A 24,623-nucleotide genomic window follows, 5' to 3' on the forward strand; every position below is an offset into this window, starting at 1 on the left:
AAAATGATTACAGTTCATTTGATCCTTTGTTTTTTTCCTCCCTGGAATTTTATATTTGACTTCAACTTATGATGACTTTGACCCAGCAATAAAAACAATGAGTTAGCTTCACTTGCACCTATAGTGTAAGTCACCGAAGTTCAGTGGGACTGACGTGTGACGTCCACATTAGCATTTAGTTCCGGTAAGGCTGCATTTCACAGTCACAGCTAATTTGAAACGCAGTGTGAGAGTGGACGGACGGCAACTAGGGAGCTGTGACCGTTTCAGAAAGAGGCACGTGCTGCGAGAGAATACAAAAAAATGTTACGCACCTTTAAGAAAAATAATCAGACAACATAGACATTATAATGAGATGCACAATCCTCTGGAGCTACAGCTTATAATTGCACTACTTGTGATGAAAAGCTTAAGAATTAGCGTGTGCGCTCTCCATCAAAAAACAATGCTGTGTGTGTGTGTGTGGGCTTAATATCCAAACATGGAGTATAAATGACAGAGAGGGAATACTGAAAGAGTTGAAACCTGGCAGAGATGAAGACTCCGACAGCCTGTCAGCTTATAAACACAACTGAAGTTCAGAAATTTGACACATGCCAAAAATCCAGTTTGATTTCTTAAAATAAAATAAAAAAAGAAGTTTAATTTAATTAATACTGTATATGCTGTGGTATACGTCATTTTGTGGCAAACCAAAGACAATACACAATAAAGTCATACACACAATCATAAAATAAAAAAAAGGAAAAAACAAATCATTCTTCATTTTACATGGAGTTATGAGCAAAAGCATAACAGCCCATACATAGTGATCTGTGACCTAGGTACAGTGTTAGATCTACATCTTCTCCATAGCTTCACATACTTTGAAAACAAGACTTTATACTGGTATATATTCATATGATTGGACTTCTGTGAACGATTGCATTGTAGCACAGTGACTTAAAAAAAAAAATGGAGGGAGGACGGTGATTTTGTCCCCGCTGACCCATAGTGACGTGGCTTTCATCCTCTGTCAGACAGGGAAGAACCTAAACTGATGACTGGGAATGCTGGGAAACTTCCAGTCAAACTCCCGTCTCCTCTAAATCTGCAGCTTACCCCCCCGACTTTACCAGACTGTCTTCTTACCGCCTCTAAAAGGGCAAGCGCGTTAGCCAGCAGACTTCCTGAAGAGTGAATATAACAGTCTGGTCATCCGCACACCAACACACACATTTACCACAGGGTCATATAGCTTACAGGCTGGACACAGGTGGGAGAGGGGGGCGGGGGATTCAAGCATTATCCAATCCCTGGAGAGAGTCTGACCTGACTGACCAGAAAGGCCTGATTGGTGGAGTGCAGAGCTGGTGAGTCGTTTAAGTCACGCGATTAGTTGGCTGGTGGCGGCAGTGGATTGTGTGTGTGTCTGTGTGTGTGTATCAGTGTCGGTGCTTAGAGTCTGCCGACCTCATTCTAACCCTGTGAATCTGGGGTAGGATGGATGGAAACTGCAGGTGAGGGCGGGACGGGTGCTGCACAAAAGCAGGTGTTATGTCACACGGGTTCAGTTGGTCATGTGACAGTAGGAATGACAAAAAGGATTCCTCGTCTCCTTTCTTGGGCATCTTTTTCCTGTTACTATAAATAAGGTCAAAAATAAACTAACTCGTGATCTGTTTAAGCTACTTTGAGAGGAATTTCTATGTGAATCTAATTCTTTGGAACTGATCTCTATGCTGACTATTACAGATTCATTTTTAGAGACCTGGCAACAGCATCAACAATTGGCATTTTCTCTTACATGTCATGAATTGGTTGATGACAGCTCATTTTTTTTCAGTAGACCAACTAGGTAGAGGGGGGAAAAAGCTTATGATACCGACTGATTCACAAACTGATGCCACTTTAATGAGTTTTGAACCATGAATGCTAAGATTGGGCATAAGGTTAAGGTTCTGTGTTTAGCATTTAGCCACCTATTAGCAAACTCGTTCTCTGTAACATACATGTGGTATGTTCTAGTATAAAGCTAGCGTTCAACCAAAAATTCAAGGAAACCGAAACAGTAAAATGGTAACACATTTTGGACACATTCACGTGACAAATGTTTTCCATGAGATCTACTATCACAGCAGCTAGACTTACAGACTAACCATCACTAATATCCAATTTAGTCAATTTAGAAGATTTTGGTCAAATTTTGGTGTACTGAGATTTCTCACATGGCATCATATTAGAAACGATACAACCACTAGTTGTCAGGGAAACATATTTACGGACTGGTTGGTAGTACTTCCAGGAGGTTGGTGGCTCTCGCTGGGTGAAATCAGTTGCAAAGTAGGTGCTATAATGGAAACCTCCCAATGACTCCTTTGGTTGCTAGCATATTTGCATCGCTGTGTGTCATGTATGTCTGAAAGATATTTGTAATTACTCTCTGAGCAGTAGTAAATTGTCACACAAACCAGAGATGGAGAGGATTCCTTCTTCAAAGTAAAAGCTGTGCTTGAGATTTACAACCAGCATGTTTCAAAAAAGGACAACTTTTACATAAATACAAATATTCCTTGTTTCCTTTTTTTGCTGCACTTTTTACAGTTTCCAAAATGTTTTCCATACTGACAGGTGGGTCATTGGGGAAAAATAGGGGCCACTGACCACCCGGAAGGCATGTGTGACTGAGACTTTATTTTTCGAGTGAAAACCATCAACCTCCATTAACTACTTGCAAGCATTCAAGTAATACTTATTTCCCCATCATGACCAGTGGTTTCCAGCTGGTTGCAGACCAGTCTGTAGGCTTGTGTGATTGGGGCCTTGTTCACTTTATCCTACATTGTCACATGTCCAAAATGGCCGACAAGTTAATGTCACATGGTTAGGGGTCATGTGTCTACAAAAAATAAAGAATGAAAAAAAAATCTCAAGAACCAAAGGTGACAGCTAGTACAACAATCTGAAACTGGAGGTTCAGTTCACTAAACCTGTTATTTGAGAAGCTTGAATAATTGAATACTTTTACTTTTTCAAAATGAAAGAACAAAAACAAATACTTGTTGGCCCTTAATTTACTCAAACAATGACCTGGTACTACTAAACTAAGCGAAACCCCTCTGTAATGTTAGCTTCCTATGTCTCTGTAGCGGTGGATTTGTTGTTTGATGGATTGGTTGTGAAATCAAGAAAGAAGCCATTTCTGCTTGATTGTAATTTAGCGACCCTGTTGATGTTTAACAATGGTGCTCACTTCATGCAGCTAATGGAAATATCTAAATATAGAGTTAACTGACATTTTATCCAGATCTGAGATTGCATCACCAGTACATGTTTTCAAAGTTTTGTTCCAATGGATTTTTACTTTACAGGAATCTTTTAGACCTTTTGGAAAATATATTTTTTGCTTTCCTGTTAGAAAAGAAGGCAGAGATGAGAAGCTAGCTAGTTATGTGTGATGCTAGCTAGCAGTCTACAGCCAGCTAGCCAAGCTCAGTAAAAACATCAGATAACTTTCACAAACTGTTGTTTCCAGGATGATAAAACATGTTGATTACTGACTTTAGAGGTGGCTTTAGGCAGACTTTCTAACTGCACAGAGTCAAGACTGCTAGTCACGCTAGCATTAGCCTCATATTTAACGTACAGATCCTGTGAGTGTGTTACATTTCTTGACAAGAAAGCAAAAAAGGACTGTTTCCCAAATCTCCCACCATTTCTCCCCACTCATGATGTTCTTCCACCACCCCTGAATAAAAAATCCCAAACGTGTTACTCTATGTGCATTACTTTTTAAAACATAGCTTCAATTTTATACACAAGGCTCACAATTTTCACTTAAGGCGAGTGAAGCTCATTTGACTGCTTGTTGACACACAGACAACTGAGTTCACGTTTCAAGTAATTTGTTCAAATTTCATATTTAAAATGTTTTTAATAAAAGTTTCGAGAGTGCTTTTGTTGCTTTCAACGAGGGAACAGTGGTCAGAATCCGAACACGACAGCTCCAACCCATCGACAACAAATCAGGCTGATTTTTTTAAAAATGTGCAAGCAGAGAGCTCAGAAATTATTTAGTAAAAGGAAAACATTCAAAGACAAATTCACCAACAGATAAAATAACCATTTTGATTGGAAAAAAAAAGACCGAAATGGTAGAAAGCTTGGGCTCGACACACTTTAAAGTGAGTCTATTTGAAAATCTTCCTCTTCTTCCTTAAAGTCTTGAGACACCTACAGCTGGTTCAAGAGCACATTCATGTTTTTTAATTGTTGTGGTCTTGTTGGTACGACACACACGGCTGGGGAGGTTAGTTAGATGTTCTTAAACCTTACTGGAAAGCACTGCATGATGTGACTGTGCTCCCACACCACCGTAATCCAGCCAGAGCTGATGGAAATTCACATGCGTGCTTTTCAGAAGGGGAGTGAAGGAGGAAGAGGAGGCAGCTTCTCTTAGCTAAAGAGCTGTCGTCTGTCCGCTCGGGAGTGCAAAACAAGTTCTTCATTGAATCAACAGTAATAAAACAGCATTAAAATGACATCAAGTAATCAACTCTACAAGAGAGGCTTGTACAGCCTTCCTGATAAACATTCCTCTGTCCTTTCAGCAAACCCTCGCCCCTGCTCTGCTCGTCTTGCCTTTCAGCGACTTCTCGTTTCTCTCCCGACTTTTTTCTGAGCTCGTGTGGAGGCGGGATTGGGGTTGCATCAGGGGTCTGTGGGTCGGGACACGGCAGCGATGCCACGTCATGCCCCGCTAAGGTGTTTCCGGGGGGTGGAGGGCAGGGTGTCAGCTTATCCAGACTGGACTGCACAGGTTGAGAAAACTCCTGGATCAAGTTTGATGGGACCCAGGGAGGTTCCCGTCCATCCCTGATGATCATTGAGGAAGTCAGAAGGTGGCGCTCCCCGCCCACCTCGGTATCGAGGACAGGGCGGGCACCACAGCTTATCAGGCCTGGAGGATGGGGAAGGTGGGTGGGTGGGGCTGAAAGGTTTGGGACTCTAAAGGAAGGGATCCATCCAAGAGACCCACTGGAAACATACTGTAGCCATCTTGTGGTTTCACATCACGCTGGTCTTTTTCTGGGGTCTGAACACCAATAACAAAACAACCGCAGGAGTCCACAGTCTTCGACACTTGGCCGTTACCCACTGGGGGACATCGACTTCCAGTCCTGGCTCCTAGCAGAGTTGTTCACATCCGCAAAACAGGACGTAACTTTTCTCCATCTCCTCAACCCCCACTGCGTTGGTAAGGGAAGGGGTAAAGGGGACAGAAGGGGAGGGAGGGAGATCTCAGGGAGAGAGGTGTGCAAAGAAAGGTTTGGGGGGGAGGAGTGTCACAAGGCCACAGCGGTGCATGGGTGTTTGAGCTTGCAGGGCAGCACTCCTCTGTTAAGCTGGTAAAACTCCACCAGGTGAATCAGATCGGTGAACTTGGTGGCGCCGTCGTCGAGGCTGAAGAATACCTGACCGTCCTCCTCACACTTCAGAGCAGAATCAGACGGAGGAGAGGAGATAGTTTAGACACCACATGACAGAGACTGATCTTTATGAGGTAACGATAAAACATGGAACATCTGACAGGAGTGCAAACAGATGATCACATCCAGGTCTACATCGCCAGGCCACTGTACTGCATTTATAAGATAAGCAAATGATTTAATATCAAACACTAATGAAGCCAGTTAGGTTTAGGGTTAGGTTTAGGACATTATCCCTTCTCAGACCTGGAGATGACATTAATATTCAGTACAGTCTGTGGAGTGATCCGACTGGCTACTTTTTGCATTTCTTTGACGATATAAACTACAAACCAACAAATTTTATACTCCTACAGATTAGTTTGTCTATCAGTCACTTTGATCCACACTAGAATATCAGGGATGGATGAACATGAATGAGTTTTATCAACTGGGCATTTTTAACATTTACACTTTTGACTGAACGGACAGAAACTCCATTGGAGGAGAATGGCCATCTATTATCAGTTCAATGTAATCAGTCTGAAATACATATATACCTTTTTCCAAATAAAGTTAAAACACTTTCTCCATGCAACTGCATCTTTGTCAATAACTGATTGATCTGTTTCCTCTGAGCTGTTTCGAGCTGATTTCTGTCCTGCAGCAAAACAAATCTAAGTGCACGGCTGCCTGGGAGGAAGCAAAAAAACATTTTAAAATCTTAAAAAAGCACAGCGTACTTTGGACACGGGTTGGTGGTGATGCTAAATGAGTGTAGCAGGCTCGCTGGGCAGAGTCTGCCGTAGGGTTTTTTTACACTATAGAATTAAACTGCATCGCAGACTATTTTTAAAGATGGACCTGCTTCTGGGGACAAATATACTCCTTTGCCGGTGATGCCAACAAGCCACAGCAGCTGGTTTATGAGACTGTGACTGCAGTTTAGCAGTCAGACTATAACAAGAAGTCAAATTTGTGTCATTTTCACACCGTTTCTCATTTCAGTGCATCTTAACAGAGGCGGTGAGATTTTTCTTGCTTTGTAATCACACTGACCGGTAGGATCTGGAAGTGCTTGATCTTCTGGTGGTGGCACAAGGTGAGCACGAATGCCTTGGGATTACTCTGACTGTCCCGCAACAAGAATAACCTGAAAGAAAAAGATTACATCATGAGAACTAGTTCAACCACCTTATAAAAAGGACTGACATATCTACCATGAATTTCCATATGCTTGATAATACACACCTTGAATATACTGCTCAAAAAAATTAATGGACCACTTTGAAAAATCACGTTGGATATTACTCCACTGGGTAATGTGTTAGGATGAAAAGATGCCACATCGTTTGATGAAAACTAAATGATCAACCTACAGAAAGCTGAATTCAAAGACATCCTGAAAATTTAAAATGATGCAGCAGGTTATGGATGGTGTACCGGGGCATCTCCTCCCAGATATGGACCAGGGCATGACTGAGGTGCAACCTGGTTGCTCAGATGCACTGAAACATAGAACATAATGTGGGGTGTTCTGTTGCATTTAGGTCAGGCCAGCAGGGCCAGTCAATGGTATCAATTTCTTCATCCTCCAGGAATTGAGTGGATACTCTCACCACATGAGATCAGAGATTCCCATTCAACAGGAGGAAACCAGGATCCACCCAGCACCAGAGTAGGGTCTGAGAATGGCTCCAAAGATTCCACCCTGATACCTAATGGGAGTCAGAGTGCTGTCACCTAACCTGTAGAGGTCTGTGTGTTTCCCAGACTATCATTGACCCACCACTCAATCGGTCATGCTATGTTACAGGCAGCATAATGTTCTCCACGGCTTCTCCACATCCTTTAATGTCTCTAATACGTCCTCAGGGTGAACCTACACTCATCTGTGAAAAGTACAGAGCTGCCAATTCTGGTATTCTATGGCAAAAGCAGATCTGGCTCCAATGTCCTGGGCAGTGAGCACAGGGTCCACTAGGGGATGTCGGGCCCTCAGGCATCATGAAGTCAGTTTCTGATTGTTTGGTCAGAGACATTTGCACCAGTGTCCTATTCGAGGTCATTTTGTATCTCTGGCAGCGCTCACCCTGTTCCTCCTTGCACAGTGGACCCTGCTGATGGGTTAAAGACCTTCTACAGCCCTGTCCAGCTCTCCCAGAGTAACTGCCTGTCTTCTGAAATCTCCTCCATGCTCTTGAGACTGTGCTGGGAGACACAGCAAATCTTCTAGTAATGGCTCGCATTGATCTTGATTGGTTTGTACTGTCCAAGCTGTCCAGCCTTGGTAGGGTCCAGGTATCGTCTCATGCAACCAGTAGTGACACAGACCCAAGCTAAGTGCAAAACTAGTGAAAGAAACAGCCAGAAAAGATGAGGAGGGAAAAATGTCAGTGGCCTCCACCTGTTTGGGGGTTGTCTCATCGTTGCCCCTCTAGTTCACCTGTTGTTTATTTCATCAACACCAAAGCAGCTGAAGCTGATTAAAACCTCCTCTGCTACTAACCTGACCACATCAGGTCTCAGAAGTTTAACTGACTTGATGCAATATTCTGATTAAAAAGTGCTCCAGTAATTTTTTGAGCAGTGTTCTTTTGCAGTTTCTGGAAAGCATTAAAACTTGCTCTGTGTGTGTTGTTGCTTTGACGAACCAAAGCACAATCATCCTGACAGCACTTGGACTACTTTGACAAAATTATCTTCCTCCCGGAGCCTTCACGTGAGGAGCGCTCTCCGTTCGACAATGTCGTAACTCACCCATCGACTTGGCCTTGTTGTATCATCATTTTGTGGGCTTCCTCTCTCATGATACGACCATGAAACCACACCTGTGTCCTGTGAATCACTGAAAAACACGGGAAGTTTTTCACGCACACAGACAGACACAACCATATTATATATATTTGTAAATGTATTTATACTGCTCATGGTGTTATTGCTAGGCCAGTGTCACATGAGAGTACCTGTGCTCAGAGAAGATGGATGCAGGGGACTGGGACTGCCCAAGACATTCATACGCTGACTCCTTTTCTATAAACACCACATTTATCGTTAGATATCATCATGTAAAACAAAACTCCCTCAAAGTCAAAGTCCCTAAGCCATGCCCATCACGTGTGTAACCCTCATGGCAAACTAAACTATGTTTAAACATCACTTTGGACCAAAACAAACACAGGAATGTTTTACTGTGAATCACTCTCTTCAATTCTTTTTAGTCCAATAACAAACACTCTACTGAAGGATGCACAGCTTTGGTAAAGTGCAACTACTACACACTTTAATTCACAAAGAAAACGCAGCCTTGTAGGGTATGAAAGGCTTCAGTGCATACCATCCATAAAAGCAGTCAATTTTTAAATATACTGGGAAACTCCTGCATATTCTGTGGTAATCACACAAAGCAGCTGCGGCTTGAATACGTTTGCACTTCTAGTCAGATATCCTCTATTTCCTATCTAAGCCCACCCTGCAGAACAGAATCCTTGCTCCCTCTGCTTACCCTCCAGGTATGCCCTTCTTCCAGGGCGGCGCTCTGGGCCTCGATGGGGTTGTCGATGACGCGACCGGTCCGCCCGGAGAAGTCCATGGCAACCAGGGAATTCTCAGATACGCTTCGCTGTTTGGAGAGCGGCAGGGTGGGTGGAGGGTGATGGTGGTTGGGTAGGGGTTAGAGGGAGGGGGCATACAAGAAAAAGGGTGGAGGGGTGGTAGACAAGGGTCAAGGGTTAAACAAGCCAGACACACTCACTGGAGCATGACAAATCCTGTCTGCACACAGACCCACTTTAGTCAATCCACAAATGCCCCTTTTGAGGAAAAGCACAAGCCTCTGCTGGCTATCTGGCTGTGGGACTCAAATTAGTCAAGACTTTCTTATAATAAATGTAATATAATATAATATAATATAATATAATATAATATAATATAATATAATATAATATAATAATATTACTCTTCACAAAATAATCCAACATTAATTTTTCCCCTTTTTAGGAGTCGTTGTTATATTATATCCTAACACCTTTCAGAAGAAGTTACATTAATTAAACATAATGCTCGAAGATCTGCTGTGTTAATTTTTTCTCACGGTCTTTCTAACCGTTTCCTAAAAGCTTTGATAATCATACACCATTACTCTATTGAACAAGCGCAGTGGCAAACCCAGCTTCAGCTTCTAAACTGAACGCTGAGTTCAGGAAACATCAGGAAAACTGAGTGGAACTGCTTTTAGTTTGAGCTGCCACTGATCGCCTAACACTTTCAGATAGCGGGGTTTGTGAGTATGTGTGTGAAGTTTTAAACACAGGCTAACTCGCTGTAGAAGTATCTAATCTTAAGGTTAGGGCACAGACTTCAATTGTGGAGAATTGCGACTAATTCTATTCACAATCTTTCCAAAGCAGCTTATGACACCTTTTTCAACACCTCATGGTGCGAGGGGATTACACATCACACCTGCAAAAAACAATTCTCCTGTTAACTGTGCATGTGTTGGAACAGTATGTAAATATTCACTTATTAAAAAAATAGGATAAGATGTTTTTTAATGGATGCCATTTTGCTGTAAACTGTCTGCTTACATTAGCAGCAAACGTCAGCAGTAGCCTGGTCATCCGAATATAAAAATCTATTTCAGCATTTCAATAAAACAAGTTTTTTCCTCTTAAGAAGCTTTGAGCTTCGTCCCAAGATTACTATCGGCTAATTCATGCATCAATCTGGATTCGTCCCTGCTGTTAGAGCAGAGCTGCAGTAAGGCGATGTCACAGAGAGCAGATCCTCACCACAGGTGCAGTAAAAGGCGAGAGGTTAGACTTCCTCTGCTGGGGCACGTTGTAGCTCTGATACAGCACTATTCCGTACTACGGGGGCAGGAGAGAGGAGAAGGCATCAGCTTAACATCCAAGCACCAACTAACTAATTAATGTTTAACTGCGACGCAAGAAAAGTGCAGGGTTTTTACTTTGAACAGCCTGAAGGCAGTCATCCAGCAAGTCCTGCTCTGCTCGTCCTCCGCACACAGCATTTTCAGTTCCTTGCAGTCGCTCCTCACTTTGCTGGGCTGTCGACCAAACAGAGGACGCAGCGGGGAATTAGATTAACGAGATGCACATCGCAAACATGAACAGTAATAAGGCTTCATGTGACCGTGCCAGAACACAGTCACAGTGCAGCCACTGTTGTGCTCGTCAGCACAGGTCTGCGCCCTAATCACAGCAAAGATCTGACTGCTTTGGGGGTTAGAGTGGCAATCAGGAGTCGATTGAAAAGAATTTAGCATTTTCCACATGACCCAATCTTTATTAAATATTTATACACTGCATGCAGTCAAATAACATGAAAGTAAGTGATACAGTAAGGTTAGGAAAATCTATTTTTTTATGATTTATTTATGGACAGAGTTGCGACTTTCCAGGCAACTCTGTCCAAAATCACAGCTTAGACTTTTTCCTTTTTCCTTTCCTCCTTCCACCACCAATAAGGGCATGAGGCACACTGCTCCCTAAATACAACCCCATACTGATAAATTCATTCATGTCACCATGGCAACAAACCCCACCACCCCCTCACCCCACCAAGAAAAATCCCTCACCCAATCCTGCACTGTCACCCCTGCTGACAGCATCTGACACGCCAATCGTCTAGCACGTGTGTGTCTGTGTGTGTGTAAAAGAGAGGTGAAGAGGTCAGGTGGGCCAGATTCCCTGTGCCATCCCTGCTTATCCCCCTGAGCTTATCCCAGATCAGCAGGTACGCCCACCGCAGATACCACCCGGAGCGGGGCACAGTACTAGAGTGTGTTTAAACCCCTGCTGTGCTGTTTTAAACCCATGTGTCCTCACAGACACGCCCACTACATACAACATATGCAGAGAAGTACTGACTTTAAATAAAGATTTCAAAACTGTGAAAAAATCTGTCAAATGAGACATTTTTTAGCTCTAGTGGGAGCCCTGAAGTTAAAAACTGCACTTCCTGTAATGACCACTAGAGGCTGACTCTAAGACTGAACCAATCCCCACAGACTCCCATGTTAGCACAACTTCCCAGCATGTTTACAGTCTGTTCAGCCAGTTCTTTCCTCTATAACCACAGAATGAGAGGTGAGATGTGTTGTTACTGACCAATGACTGTATACAGTCATTGTTACTGATGCACTGAAACTTTATTAAAGTTGAAGTTATGCAGTATTAGCGGATTAGCAGCTGTAGCTGCTAGCTGCCCGCTGAGCTACATTTCAGCTAATCTGAATCACTGCACTTTAACTGCGTTTGTGCATTTGGTACCTTTTGGAGCATTTTGTGTGTAATTATGTGGCTAATAATAAGGCCTGAAGTGTGACTACTTCTACTAACAAACTATTCGAGAACTCTTAGCTTCAGTGTTGCTGAGTCAAGTTCTACTTCCATGTTATTTAGCAAAAATTAGGATGAAATCATGGCTAAATATAGCACATATCTGTTTATGGATGCAGCTTTCTGACCACCCAAACGCAGTCACCTCTGGCTCCACAAAAATAACAACCAAGCGGCCAAAATCCTAAAAATCTGAAGCCTCAAAACATGATTTCACAAACCAGTGGGTGATGTCACTGTGGCTGCATCTTTATTTACAGTCTGTGGTTTGTCTGTGTGTTACCTTGATGCAGAACTGGTAGTCTGTGGGGGCGTTGTGAAGTTTTCGGCCCGTGATGACGGTGAAGACGTTACTGTCCTCCAGGTCTGACAGTACCTGCAAGTGCCGGGGCTCCTGTGGGGGTTGTGAGGGTGGCGATATATGATTTAAGCTAATGCACAACAAGCGCAAACACACACACACAAATTGTGGGATTAGGCAGCTGACAAGCCCTAGATCTAGTTTACTTCACACCACTTCCACAATCAATAAAGCAATACTTTCTCACCTTGGATGTTCCTTTAGTGGAGTAATAAAGGCCGGAGCGGCGCAGGAACATGTAGAGCTTTTTCCAGGACTTGCGTCCAGGCTCTTTCACATGCAGATAGCCCTGAATCTCTGGACAGCTGCTTGAGTTCAGAAAGTTCTGGAAAACGAACGCACAACAACATCTATCGTTAATACTGCTGCAGGGCAAGGATATTATAATTAACCAAAACTAAATATGGTTTGTTAACTAAAATAAAATATAAATAAATAAAATTAACTGAAATAATTTGGTGGAACTTGGAAAACAAACTAAAATAAATATCCTTAGTTTGAGTGTTTGTTAGTTGGGTAAAAAGTTGTATTACAGCTTGCCTGATGAGGCATTAGTGGACGTGTTTGCTGAAAGTCTGGATGAGTCTCTATGAGTCAACCGCGTTCAACACGTTCTGTGTTTTTATTGCAATAACTGTGATTTTCCCCAAATCTGACCTGTGACCTTAAAACTCAAACTGAAGCTAAGAGAAAACAAAACTAAACAAACATTTTCAAATATTAAAAACTAAACTGAATTAAAAAGAACAAGCCAAAATAAAATAAAAATAACTATAATAGCACTGCTGCAGGGGAAGTGAATGCAGCACTGTTTGGGTATCTGCTTTTAAAATAGATCATAATGAAAATCTGAATTAAAAATGAATATCGCAGTGAAATAATGAGGCAGCTTATTTTATATTTCTAAAAATCGGGAAGCAAATTGAGCGCAGCACCATAATCTGTCTGTGCATGCGCATGCATATTTTTGGATGAACAGATGGTAACGCTCTTGAGATATCAGGGCTCGTATAATTCATAGTATTGCTTCACTGAGTCATCAACTCACCTGTAAGAGCTGTGACGGAGGAATTGAGCCATCAGACTCCTGACAAAAAGCCACCATCTGCTCCGGAAAAAAGTTCTGCATGGAAAAGACACACGGAGATCGCCAGTGAGCGAGAGACAAAGAGACAAAGAAAGAGAGAGAGGCACTACAGACCACTTAGGATAGTGCTTCTCTATCCAGAATGTGTGTGTGTGTGTGTGTGTGTGTGTGTGTGTGTGTGTGTGTGTGTGTGTGTGTGTGTGTGTGTGTGTGTGTGTGTGTATGGGATGTGTGAGTGTTCAATCAACACAAGGACTAAGAGCCAAAGTGGTGCGGAGACAGAGAGAGAGGGCACTCCAGCCCTCGGAGTAGATGCAGTATGATCTCACCCGCTGATGTAATCCCCTTTAACCAGCAGCGCTACTCTTAGCGTGATTGACAAGCCGTGGCCAGCACTCCTGTGTTTTACTGTGCTCATTACCACAGAGCTGAGGTCACCTGCTGGCTCTGACACACACCTAAATCACCCACAGCAATGTCGTCACCGTATACCCGGCCAGCACACAACAGTAACAGCCCCACGCTGCGTCCATCGCCAGAAAAGATGCCACGCAGGCCGCTCGGCGCAGAGTCGCTGGCTGCCAGAAGTAGGGACGTGTACGTCTTTAAAAAAACGACGATCGGCTTTGCATTTTGAGATTTTAGCACCTGTCTGAAGGTAGGATAAAAGGATAATGATGAGTTTTAACTGAAACCGTTAGCTTCTTCCAGGAGGAAGAATGAAACGGGAAATGCAGAGAGTGTAGCTAAAATACTTTAGCATTGCCATTTACCCGTCATGTAATGAGGGCTTAAAACCCCAGCTGTGACTCTTTGTCTTATACTAATTGACGATTCCTGAACAGAAAAATGACTAAAAGGTGATTTAAAAACCCCGAAAACACAACAATCCTCTAATTTTTGGCTAAAACGATTAAACACAGAGGTGCTGGCTGCTAGCAACAAATTTGTTGCTGCATTTCAAAAACATCAAAAGATGAAAAACCTTTTGAACCCCAATTTCTCTCCCCCTCTCTCACTCTTTGTGTGTGTGTGTGTGCTGCTGTGTCTACGTGGCTCTGTGGGGGATGCGTGCTAAACCGAGGCAGTCACAGAAAGGTCACTTTAGGGATGCAGGAGACTCACCAGGGGGTTCCTGAAGAATTCATATTTGGCATAATTCTTTCTGAAGAGGAATTTACTGTCACCGCTCATGGAGGCTTGAACCTGAACCACCAGCTCGTGGTCCTCCACACATCTCTCTGAATGAGGGCACAGACACAGGCAATGTTAAAAAAAAGAAATTGCCCTCTGGGGACGGCGTCGAACAGAAACCGTCCGGTTTTAAATCTGCGAGCGCGGCTTTTAGGGCTCATTTGTATACTAAAAAGATTTTCATGTCAAAAACACCGTTCATTGTTCTTATTTAGATTCATTTTAGGGATTCATCCACAGCATAACAAGCAGCTCTTTTGCATACATTTCCACTTTTTTTCCTCCCTCCTGTGTTGACAGCATATTTAGAAGTGTCCTTGTCACTAAAGGACTTACTGTGAGCTGTAACTGCATCCCCTAGCAGGCTGAACAAAACAGCTTTTGAGGCGCTGAACCTGAATGTAATTCCAGTGCCATACACTGGAACCGTCGAGGATATTTTTATTTTAAAGTGTCTCGCAGAGTAACAGAGTATTAATAAGCTGTTCACATATATGAATAAATACAAGAACCTTTTGTTTGCTTGCTGCCAATCAGAAGAATGCTGGCTTGTTTCAGATAGAGGATGAACAAAGATAATAATAAGGATTATTTAGAACTGTGATTCATGGAAAGCTGCTATGCCAGAGTCCATGAATTAAAAACATGCAGAGATCCATATAAGATGTCTCCAGCAGAAATTTAGCCACATTAACCCCCACATCAGCATTGTGTACAATGACGCAGCAAGAAATAAATACTTTTGATTTTTTTAAAAAACATCGCCTGTTACTAAGAGACGGGCGAGGAACTAAGAGGTTAAATAAGGAGGGGCGCTGTGAGGCAGAGGAGGGAGGAGGTGAAGGTAGTGGTGTTGGAGGAGGAGGGGGGGGGTTTGCAGGAAGATGATGTCATTTATTTAGGCTGATTGCTGAGAGCAGCAAAGCCATAAGCAAAGTACAAACCACAGACAAACACACAACCACACATTACAGGCTCACATAGACCTAACCTGCTCACTGTGCACCACGGAGGCCCAGTTACTTTCTTTGTGTGTGTGCTTGCTTGTGTGTGCGTGTCCTCGTCTATCTTAAGTTGAGGGCACATGATCTCAGAGTGATGCAGGTAAGAATTTGATAGTGGTGGGATGTTCCAGTTAGACGTGGACGTGCAGGCAGGGTTCTCCTGTTTCACTGAGGCACAAACACACATTTCTAAACTGAAGCTGTACTCACTTCTTTTTTTCTTGCTTAGCTCTGGCTGTAGTTAAGGGGTGGAAATGTCTGGACTCTGCGCGCGTCCGCTCGTGCACGCCCTCGTTGGCTACAAGTGGGGGAATTTCCTGTGGACAGTCAGGAAAGGGCCGATTGGCTAGAAAGGCTAGGGGCTCGTCCAATAGAGACCGGCGATTGGTTCCTCGCAGCTCTGGTATGACGCTTCAGTCCCAGGCCTCTCCGCCCTCCACCCCCACCTTCTGTCTGTCTCTCTCTTTCTTTCTCCCTTCATCTCTCCTTCCCTTCTTCCCTCTCCTCTCCTCTCCTCACCTCACATTCCATCGCTCCGGTGCACTTTTTTCCCCCCCCAGAAACGCAGATCAAGCAGGAAAGCACAAAGCAATCCTTTGACTCTAAAAATACGACTCGAGAGGAGGAAAGCCTCATTGAGGACAAAGGCAGACCCAGAGAAGAAGAAGAAAAAAAATAAAGCTTCAAAAAGGGACACACGGCAAAAGTGAAGAAACGAAGCACGAGTCCTATGTTTTCCTTTTTTTTCCCGCCCCCTCTACCTCTTTTTTCTCGCTCCCCCCACCCTCTCTCTGAGCAAACTATTTGGGAGGGAAAAGCATGTGAGTAGAACATGGAAAATGCTTAATCCTACAAGCACCACACCTCCCTCTCAAGTGGTAAAGCCATGCAAACACTGGTGCTGTGATCAAGTGAATACACAGGGCACACACACCTGCAGAAAAGCACACGCAAGGCAAATATGCAGAGATTTAGCAGGAAGCGTTTATTCTCTTATTAGAAGCTACAAGAAAAAAATTCCTTTTTTCATGGATCGCATTATGTGCTTTTTTCTTTTAATCTACAGGAAAGTAAAATCAAAGCTCCCAGGTTTTTTTAGAAAATGTTATAATGTAACAGATTTGTAACAATCTGACGACCTCACTGAAACTTCTAATGGTGTTTAATCACCTTTTCATCACTGCATAAACACAATACAAGAACCAAAGTAGCTTTAATCCCTTTTCTTGCAAAAAAGAAAGGAGGAAAAAAAAGGCGAGGATCGAGCATCGCTGTCCGCACTGGGATCCACACAGAACACTGAGATTCTTACCAATGCCGAGGATGGGGTGGTGCTCCACCAGCGACCAGGCGCTGTCGTCCAGGCAGTGGCTCTTGTAGACCAGCAGCTGGCACACATCTCGAGTCGTCATGTCGGCCGGGATCTCCACGACTTTGCCGGCCCCATCCTCGCTCCACACCTTCACTATCTGAAAGCACATACACACACATAAGAGGGGTGGTGAGGATATGTGTACATGACAGCAGCAAAGGTCATGTTTTCAAAAACAGGTACGAGGCATGAAGTTGCTGTCAGGAGCATTTGCAGAGAGAGGAAAAACAAAAGCTGAGACTACAACAGATGACCAGCTGCAGTTACCTCCATAACCAGGTGCTCTGGTTGGTCCCGTTCACAATATTCTGTCACTTGAACACAAGAAGGTCTTAAAATAAGAAGAAGGATGACGTCCAGGAAAGGCTGGCTGGTCCCTGAGTGTTTAGTTCAGCCCTTTTTGTCCGCAGCAAACGGACGTCAGCGAAACGGACGTTTCCCCTCACATACGAGAATATCTGCACTTGGAAAAGCTTAAAAATCTGCCCCCCCACCCCGACATTTGAACTTTGATGGCGAAACCGTGTGGTGGATTTATACGTGTTGTATATTGTCATTAAAAATGTCACCGCTGGGAGCAGCAAGCGGGCAGAGTTCAAAGTACCTCCCAGTGTTGCGCCATTTTGAACCATTTCAGCCAAAGTGCCCAGACCGACATTTAAGCCGGGTGTATTTTTTCTTTGGCTTCTTCAAGTGTGTTGCTGCACAGACAACCACAGGCCAGCTGCTTCACACCACTCTACGAGCAGATTCACACACACATAGGGACAGATTGCCCTCACAAATATGAGCAAACCACAGAGGCAAAATTATCTTCTAAATCTCAGAAATGGTAGGTGGCTCTTGTGTGTGTTCTCACACGCCCACGTCCCAACATCCTCTGGTCACAGCCGGGGATTCGGCTGCCCTGCACTTCACAGACTGCCAACCAGGGAGCAACTGTTGAAAATTACATGAAACAAGAGAAAAACCTAGTGATGGGCGAAGGGTTGGAAGGTGGTGGGCGGCTGGCGGGCGGCTGGGGGGTTCACGGAAAATTAATTCAGACCAAGGCCCCCGTAGAGCGGGAATACGTAAAAACGCCAAGTAAACGGCAGCCGCGGTGGTCTGGAAACGACACAGAGCGTCAGGAGCAACAGCATGCAGACATGGAGAAAAACTCCCAGCGCAACCAGAAACAACGTCACGGCACTCTTTGCCCCTGCAGAGCCCGAAAACCGCCTCCTCTCTTCCCAGATGCCACAAAGGAGGGGGGACAAAAACTGCATTTATGACGCATTAGTTTGTTTGAGAAAAGTTTTAAACACACTGACCTGAGGGGGGGGGGGGGGGGGGATGCAAACTGGCAACCAGACACGCACACACAAAACTGATGACAGAGACCCATAAAAGAAACAAACACACACACCCACACACACATGCAGAAGTCTCTTACCTCCACAGCCTGTAAGAGGCAACAGTCTGGAGAGCAGGATGGCATTTTCACACTGAGACGCTCTCCAGTGACACACAGGGACAGAGAGAGAGCGAGAGAGAGAGAGAGGGGAGGGGAAGGGAAACAGGAGGCGAGAGGAGAGGAAGTCAGGAAGAGAGAGAGAGAGAGGGAGGGACGGATTGGCAAGGAGAGCGCTAGAGAGGAAAGAGGAAAGAAGGGGGAGGAAGTGACAGAGGAAGGATGAGAGAGGAAGAGAGAGAGAGACAGCCCCCGACTTCTCCAGTCTTCTCGTGCTGGGCAGCATAAAGACTGAGCTGCAAGGAGTGGTCTGAACAGTAGCTCCTCTCCTCCTCCTCCTCCTCTTCCACCACTCCCCTCCCTCCGTTCGTCTCCTCACACAGGATTAACCCAGTGTGGGATTTTTAAAACGGTGAGCTGCTACCTGTCACGTACGCTACCACTCTTATCTTCAGGGTTGCTTTTCAATCCTCTCCTCCAAACCCGACTTCCCAAAAACAAAACACTGTCAGCTCCTTTTACTGATGGCGCCGCACCAGAAGTAGCAGTCCCTCTCCCTGAAACACACCCACACCTCCTCACATGCACGAGGACAGAAAGAACAAGCTCAAACTACTAAGCCAATCACTGAGCAAACACACACACACACACACACTGACATTTTCTTTGAGCTGCCTAATGGTTTCAATTTCTAACCCCTCCCTCCCCCTTGTCCTCCCTCCTCTTCCTCTCCTCCTCCTCAGCTGTATGTGAAATACTGTGAGACGGTGTTAGGACCAGAGCAACATGTGTAACGCACAATGACGGCTTCAAGGGTCGCTGAGAAGGCAGCAGGAAGTCTTAAAGGCAAAAAAAAGGAAGAAAAGTTGGGGTGATTCGATCTGAAGCTGCACGGATCACGTGCCGGCTGGGCAAACAGTCTTTGGGGTGGGAATGGAGGGGAGGGCTAGAAATGGAGGGATGGATAGATGGATGGATAGGCGGGTAGGTTGGTCAGCAAATCTGGAGGAAAAAGGAACATGCCGATAACATGTGTGTGTGGGGGGGGGGATAGAAAGAGAAAAGAGCGAGAGCTATGGAGGAATGTCAGTAATGCAATACTGAGTCATAATCAGGCTCATGTGTAGAGCACAGGCCAGCCCAGCTGGCCCCTAATACAGTGTGCACGCCAACTATGAGGTGCATGCGCTCCAGCACAGACACGGGTACAAAGGGGGAAGACAAAATGTAAACTATGAAGACGAGCTCCAGGAGATTTTTTTCCTATACGTTACTGCTCGACGTTTGCTCCAGCCTCATGCTGCAGTTTGGCACTCAGAGTTTACGTTGATTACAGATATTAGAGAATCCCAAATATGATGAGAGAAAAGATTGGAAGAGATAATGAGCTCACTTTTGGAGTCTTCAATTTGTGTTTTTCGACTTTTTTTAGTCGATGTTTTTACTGCCAGGGTCCTTGGAAAGTTTAAAATCCCTTTACCTAGTTTCATGTTTCCATCATGAAACTTAGCTCACCTTGCCGCCCCCCCCCCTCCACTTCCCTCTCATCTCTCTCCAGGCTGAGGCTGAGGTTACACGCCTGCTGCTGCTTATAGCAACACATAAAGAGGGCCGTGAGCAACAATATACCGGACTGGAAGGTCATGTACAGACACCCGCGTGCACACACACTGCACACATCGGGTCAGAGGTCAAACAAAATAACTTACACCAGGGTCAAACCCACTTGACCAGGAAGTTTATGGGACCTTAAACCACAAGCTAAAAGTGACACACACACACACACACTTTGAGTTTACTGTGTAAATCCATGCCAGTGCCACTGTGAGAAGATCCACAGGGAGCCTAGTTGAAACTTCTTAACATGTTTTTTTCCATCTTGTAAAAACTTTAAGTGGCACAACTGATAAACTCTGGAAGGCTTTACTGTTTCTTGGCCGTTGTGAGAAATGGAAAATTGCATACATACTGTATATAAATGTGATTCTTGTTGCTCATCAACCATGAAATGTTCAGAATATAGATTCATTCTCCTGTTTTCTGGCACGCAGGACATTTAGTGTAGCCAGCAGTACAATCCATATAAACAGACAAAAGCTGCAAATGCTCACCAGCAGGCAGACTTTCCTAAATATTTTAAATAACATTTACAAACTGTCGGAGGTTTCTTCCTGTTAAAAGGGAGTTTTTCCTTCCCTCTGTCGCCAAGTGGTTGCCGAAAGGGGTTCATCTGATTGTTTAGGTCCTCTCTGCATTATTGTAGTTTCTGTACCACACAATCTGAAGAGCCTTAAGGTGAATGTTGTTGTGATTTGGTGCTATATAAATAAAACTGAATTTAATTGAATATTTTCAAACACTGAAAATGTATTACCAGCAGAAACCAACACCTCCACTGATAGCTGACTATGCAGCCACAGTCAGCTAACACACCCATCACTAATGCCAATTTTTGAATGCTGGCTGCTGGTGACTCCCACCCTGCTCTGTTACAGCGTCATCTGCCTTTCATGTCTGAGTGGTCGGGTTTCAGGCCAGACAGAGCTGATTAGCTCTGCAGACAGGCCAAACTCAATTTTACCTCACTGGAGAGCCATCGCAGAACTTCGTCTAGTGGCTCGTTTCCCTGCGACCCACCACGGACAGGGCACACCGTCTGTCCCACACACACTTGCAGGCGCACAAACACACGCACAAACATATATCAGCCAAAAGTTTGATGGATATCTACTGTTCAGTTCGAGGAACTTATCGGGTTTAAAGATCGCTCATGTGGGCACGGTGAAATCAATCCAGTAAGACAGAATGTACAACAAGTTTCTAGCTCCACCACACAGCAAAATATTTTTTTTAAAAAGAGTTAAAAGAGCACATTATGTTTCCATGCAAAGGTCCACATCCCTTCCACACATCTTCTTTCATCTAGTTTGTCTGAGCTCACCATTCTCCAGTTCCACAGCAAAATCAATACCTGCTGCATAGTTTGGTTATGTAGAGGATACAGTCTCACTGATCTTTTTTGATTAAAAAAAAGTCCAAAGAATGTGGGTAAACTCCCTCTTCAGGAATTTGGATTGAGCACATGTTAATATCAGAGCAGCAATCAGATGCCGACAAAGAATTTCTGTCTTCCAAACTGGGAGAAAAGGACCTGAAACAAGCACTGATCTGTACAGCACCCCCAAATGGTCAGAGCAGGAGGATGCAGCTGAGGATGCAGCTGTGGATACAGCTGTTGCTCTGCTTTACGATGAAATCTACGGAGGCTTTGCTGTGACTGCTTTTTCAGCAGAGAACATGCAAAAAGTTCCTGCACCAGAACACCAAGGTCATTTCAGGGAAATATCTCCACAATATTACAACACTAGCAACTACATTTTGAATCCCTTAGAAGACTTTTCATTGTTTCCGTTCATTATTATGATTTCAATGGGAAAACTGAATCTACAGTCTATTATGACAGAAATGACCCATGTAATCCTCAGAAATTACATTCAAGCTTGAGTGAGTATGTGTGTCAGAGTCCTGTAAATCATCATGACACACACACACACACACACACACACACACATAACTGTACTGAATCCTATTCAGGTGAGTAACTAAATTAAAATTGATCACAAAGCATGATGATTTATGCGAGACTATGCAGCGACCTCGTGACTATGCAACGAGGAGCTTGTGCATCCTGTCATTACAGGCTGACTTGGGTGAGCAAGCTTTCACTGCCATCTTTACATGCACAGAGACACACACACATGCACCTTATCTGATTGCAGTGGGTCAGCAGACCATTGCGTGCAGAAGTACATCAGCTGACCACAGACAAAGAGGGAGGTAGGAGTACTAAATAGAGACTGAATGACTCAGGGCTTTAGTCTTAAATTAGTTTTTAATAACACAGCTACAGATCACCACATGAATCTGCTTTTAACACTTATGTATAAGAATAACGGCTGCATACAGAACAGCTATTAAATAGCTGCTCACAACAATATTTTGCATTATTTATTTAATAAATGTTTTCAAGACTTGTGTGTACCAGTGAATACTTACATGTTGTACTCACAGTCCTGTGAAAAATGATTCAGCAGGTTTTAGAACCACCTTTAGCCACAAGTGATTGTTTTTTATATGACCTTTTCTCTTATCTTTATCTTCACATTGCTGTGGAGGAATTTTGGTCCACGCTTCTTTACAGATTTGCTTTAGTTCATTGATGTTTGCAGACATTTGCTCAAGGACAACGCCACAGTAGGATGGGACTCAAGAACCAGTTCTTGGGTTAGCCTGAACTGGTTCCCAGTAGTTCAATTCCTTGGAGTTGCTAGGGGAATTGTTAGTCTGCTTGCCTATCGATCCCACTAATCAGTTCTACTTGCCCTCACGCTACAATCAGCTGATTTCAGTTCGTACATCTGAGGTGACAGCGGCGCAGTCTACAGCGTTATGGAGAGTGATGGTAAAGAGCGAAGTGCATCCAGGACAGACACAAATGCATTATGTTGCTAACACAACTTCAGCTTTTTTGCTAACGCTAAGCTAGCCAAGAACCAAGAGTGACGTTAACACGCCGAGTCAACGCCGACCCCGGCCCAGCAGCCACAGCCTGAGCAGTCAGGCTGCAGCCTCTGTTTCTACCTGTTCAAAGTGAAATCACTGTGGAGATCACTTTGAAGTCTTTTTGTGTTGTTGGCTTTGTGTTCATATGTAATACTAAGAGAAAGACCACGTGTGTTCTCATTAGAATAGGGATTTGTGTTGGTGTGTAGGACTCTAGCCTCAGGTTTAAACTGTTAAATGGTAGTTCTAAGACATTGTGTTTCAGCTATTTTACAAAGTAACATGAAAGTAATGTAACAAGTATTATAGCAAGTAATGTAATGCATTACTTCTAAGAAAAGTGTTCGGGGTAATAATTACTTTTTTTGAGTAACGACCACAAAATGATCACAACGAAGAGGGGAAATACCTCCAACATGCACAAAGATTTGACCACAATGCAATCAATAAATCTGCATGAATGTAATGTCTTTGATATGCTGTTTATCAATGGTGGTGACTCTCAAAGCCAATGAGAACCCAGTGAGAATCAATAAGGAATCAATAAGTGATATCAGTAACAGAATCTGAATCCTTAAATTCTTGTTTAATGTTTCAATTAAGGACTCGCCAAAACTAGCCATTACAGTGTGTTTAATTTGCTATGCCCCAATAAGTAACTCTTATTTTAGGATGGTCTAATCTTAAATGACTAAATTAAGCCAACGCAGAGATACAAAGCCATCAGATTTCACCCTCTGAGAAGTTGTTTTGATTTCTGAGTCTGGACCGAAGTGGTGGCAACACTGCTGAAAAATCATCCCTAGAGTCCTGCCGCTGGCACAGCTAAAGACCGTAGACCGCAGCCAAGTATGATTCCTCTTTGTACATAATCAGCTTTAACCTTTGAAATATTTTGCAAGCATCAAACATTTCAATAATGAAACCATGTGCTGAACAACAAACCATGAGAAAAAGGGGTTTTTCACATCCTTTTTTTAAATTAAAACCCTCTTTTCTCTTAAATCTTTCCAGAAGAGGTCAGAGGTCAAGGTCACTGAAAAGGGTTCGGTGTCTTGCTCACTAACTACTTCAAAAGAATGGAGGTTAGCCAACACATGGGGCTTCGGTGCTTTGGTTGAGGCTGAGAGATTGGTCTCTATAACTACCGGGGCTCCCTGCTGTCACTGATGTTCGTAATGCTCTCTCTGGCCACAAATAAAAGCACAAGTTGCATTGCAGCCATGGTCGCGGTGCCAAAGCAAACTCATTTGCCCAGCAATGACAGACAAAACCTGACCAAATCCTTGTGAGAGCCAGGGGAACATGACTGAACTCTATGGTGTAATACTGCAACAACATGCGTGGGAAATGGCCATTATCCAGTCCACTATTGAGCAGAATCAGACCACTGAAAGAAAGTTTCACAAATCTGATGGAGATGCAGCATCATGTTAGTTTTTTATATTTCCAGCCTGCTTATGATTCTACGAGGACACTGCTCTACTTGGCTCACAATGTGAGCAGCATATCGCTTTGAGAAAAACCGAAGCTCAGTGAAGAATGTCCAGATTCCAACTCTACAGCTGGAGGGAGCGAGATCCTCCGATAAACCTTTGCCAATGCAAATACAATGCAAGTATGTCTGCAGACCAACGCACGCATGTGTGACGGTCCCATCTGCATTGTTGTGTAAGTCATACTCAGCACTCCTCAGGCTTAAATATATTCACCTGATCTGCACACATCAATGCACATATTTGCTCCAGCGCCAGTAAAATTTAAACTCGCTAACTTTCTG

General features: G+C 43.8%; 1 protein-coding gene across 3 annotated transcripts in view; it reads right to left on the bottom strand.

The window, feature by feature from the left end:
• Nucleotides 1-5,133: 5,133 nt before the first annotated feature.
• The window catches only part of LOC146613998 (growth factor receptor-bound protein 10-like), a 50,669-nt gene continuing 31,179 nt past the window's right edge, over nucleotides 5,134-24,623 (bottom strand). For all 3 annotated transcript variants that reach the window (XM_085378862.1, XM_085378863.1, XM_085378861.1), the window contains 12 exons: nucleotides 16,768-16,924; nucleotides 14,383-14,498; nucleotides 13,219-13,293; nucleotides 12,358-12,495; nucleotides 12,093-12,203; nucleotides 10,417-10,515; nucleotides 10,238-10,315; nucleotides 8,953-9,069; nucleotides 8,414-8,480; nucleotides 8,208-8,295; nucleotides 6,507-6,600; nucleotides 5,134-5,471 (listed from right to left, as the gene is read on the bottom strand). In XM_085378862.1, the coding sequence (XP_085234988.1) occupies nucleotides 5,325-5,471; nucleotides 6,507-6,600; nucleotides 8,208-8,295; nucleotides 8,414-8,480; nucleotides 8,953-9,069; nucleotides 10,238-10,315; nucleotides 10,417-10,515; nucleotides 12,093-12,203; nucleotides 12,358-12,495; nucleotides 13,219-13,293; nucleotides 14,383-14,498; nucleotides 16,768-16,924 (1,287 nt within the window). In that variant the 3' untranslated portion in view covers nucleotides 5,134-5,324. The remainder of the gene's footprint in view (nucleotides 5,472-6,506; nucleotides 6,601-8,207; nucleotides 8,296-8,413; nucleotides 8,481-8,952; nucleotides 9,070-10,237; nucleotides 10,316-10,416; nucleotides 10,516-12,092; nucleotides 12,204-12,357; nucleotides 12,496-13,218; nucleotides 13,294-14,382; nucleotides 14,499-16,767; nucleotides 16,925-24,623) is intronic.

The sequence above is a fragment of the Diplotaxodon limnothrissa genome, linkage group LG18, assembly GCF_057381915.1.
Source record: "Diplotaxodon limnothrissa isolate DT_005_m linkage group LG18, D_limnothrissa_male_GT1.1, whole genome shotgun sequence".
Taxonomy (NCBI): Eukaryota; Metazoa; Chordata; class Actinopteri; order Cichliformes; family Cichlidae; genus Diplotaxodon; species Diplotaxodon limnothrissa.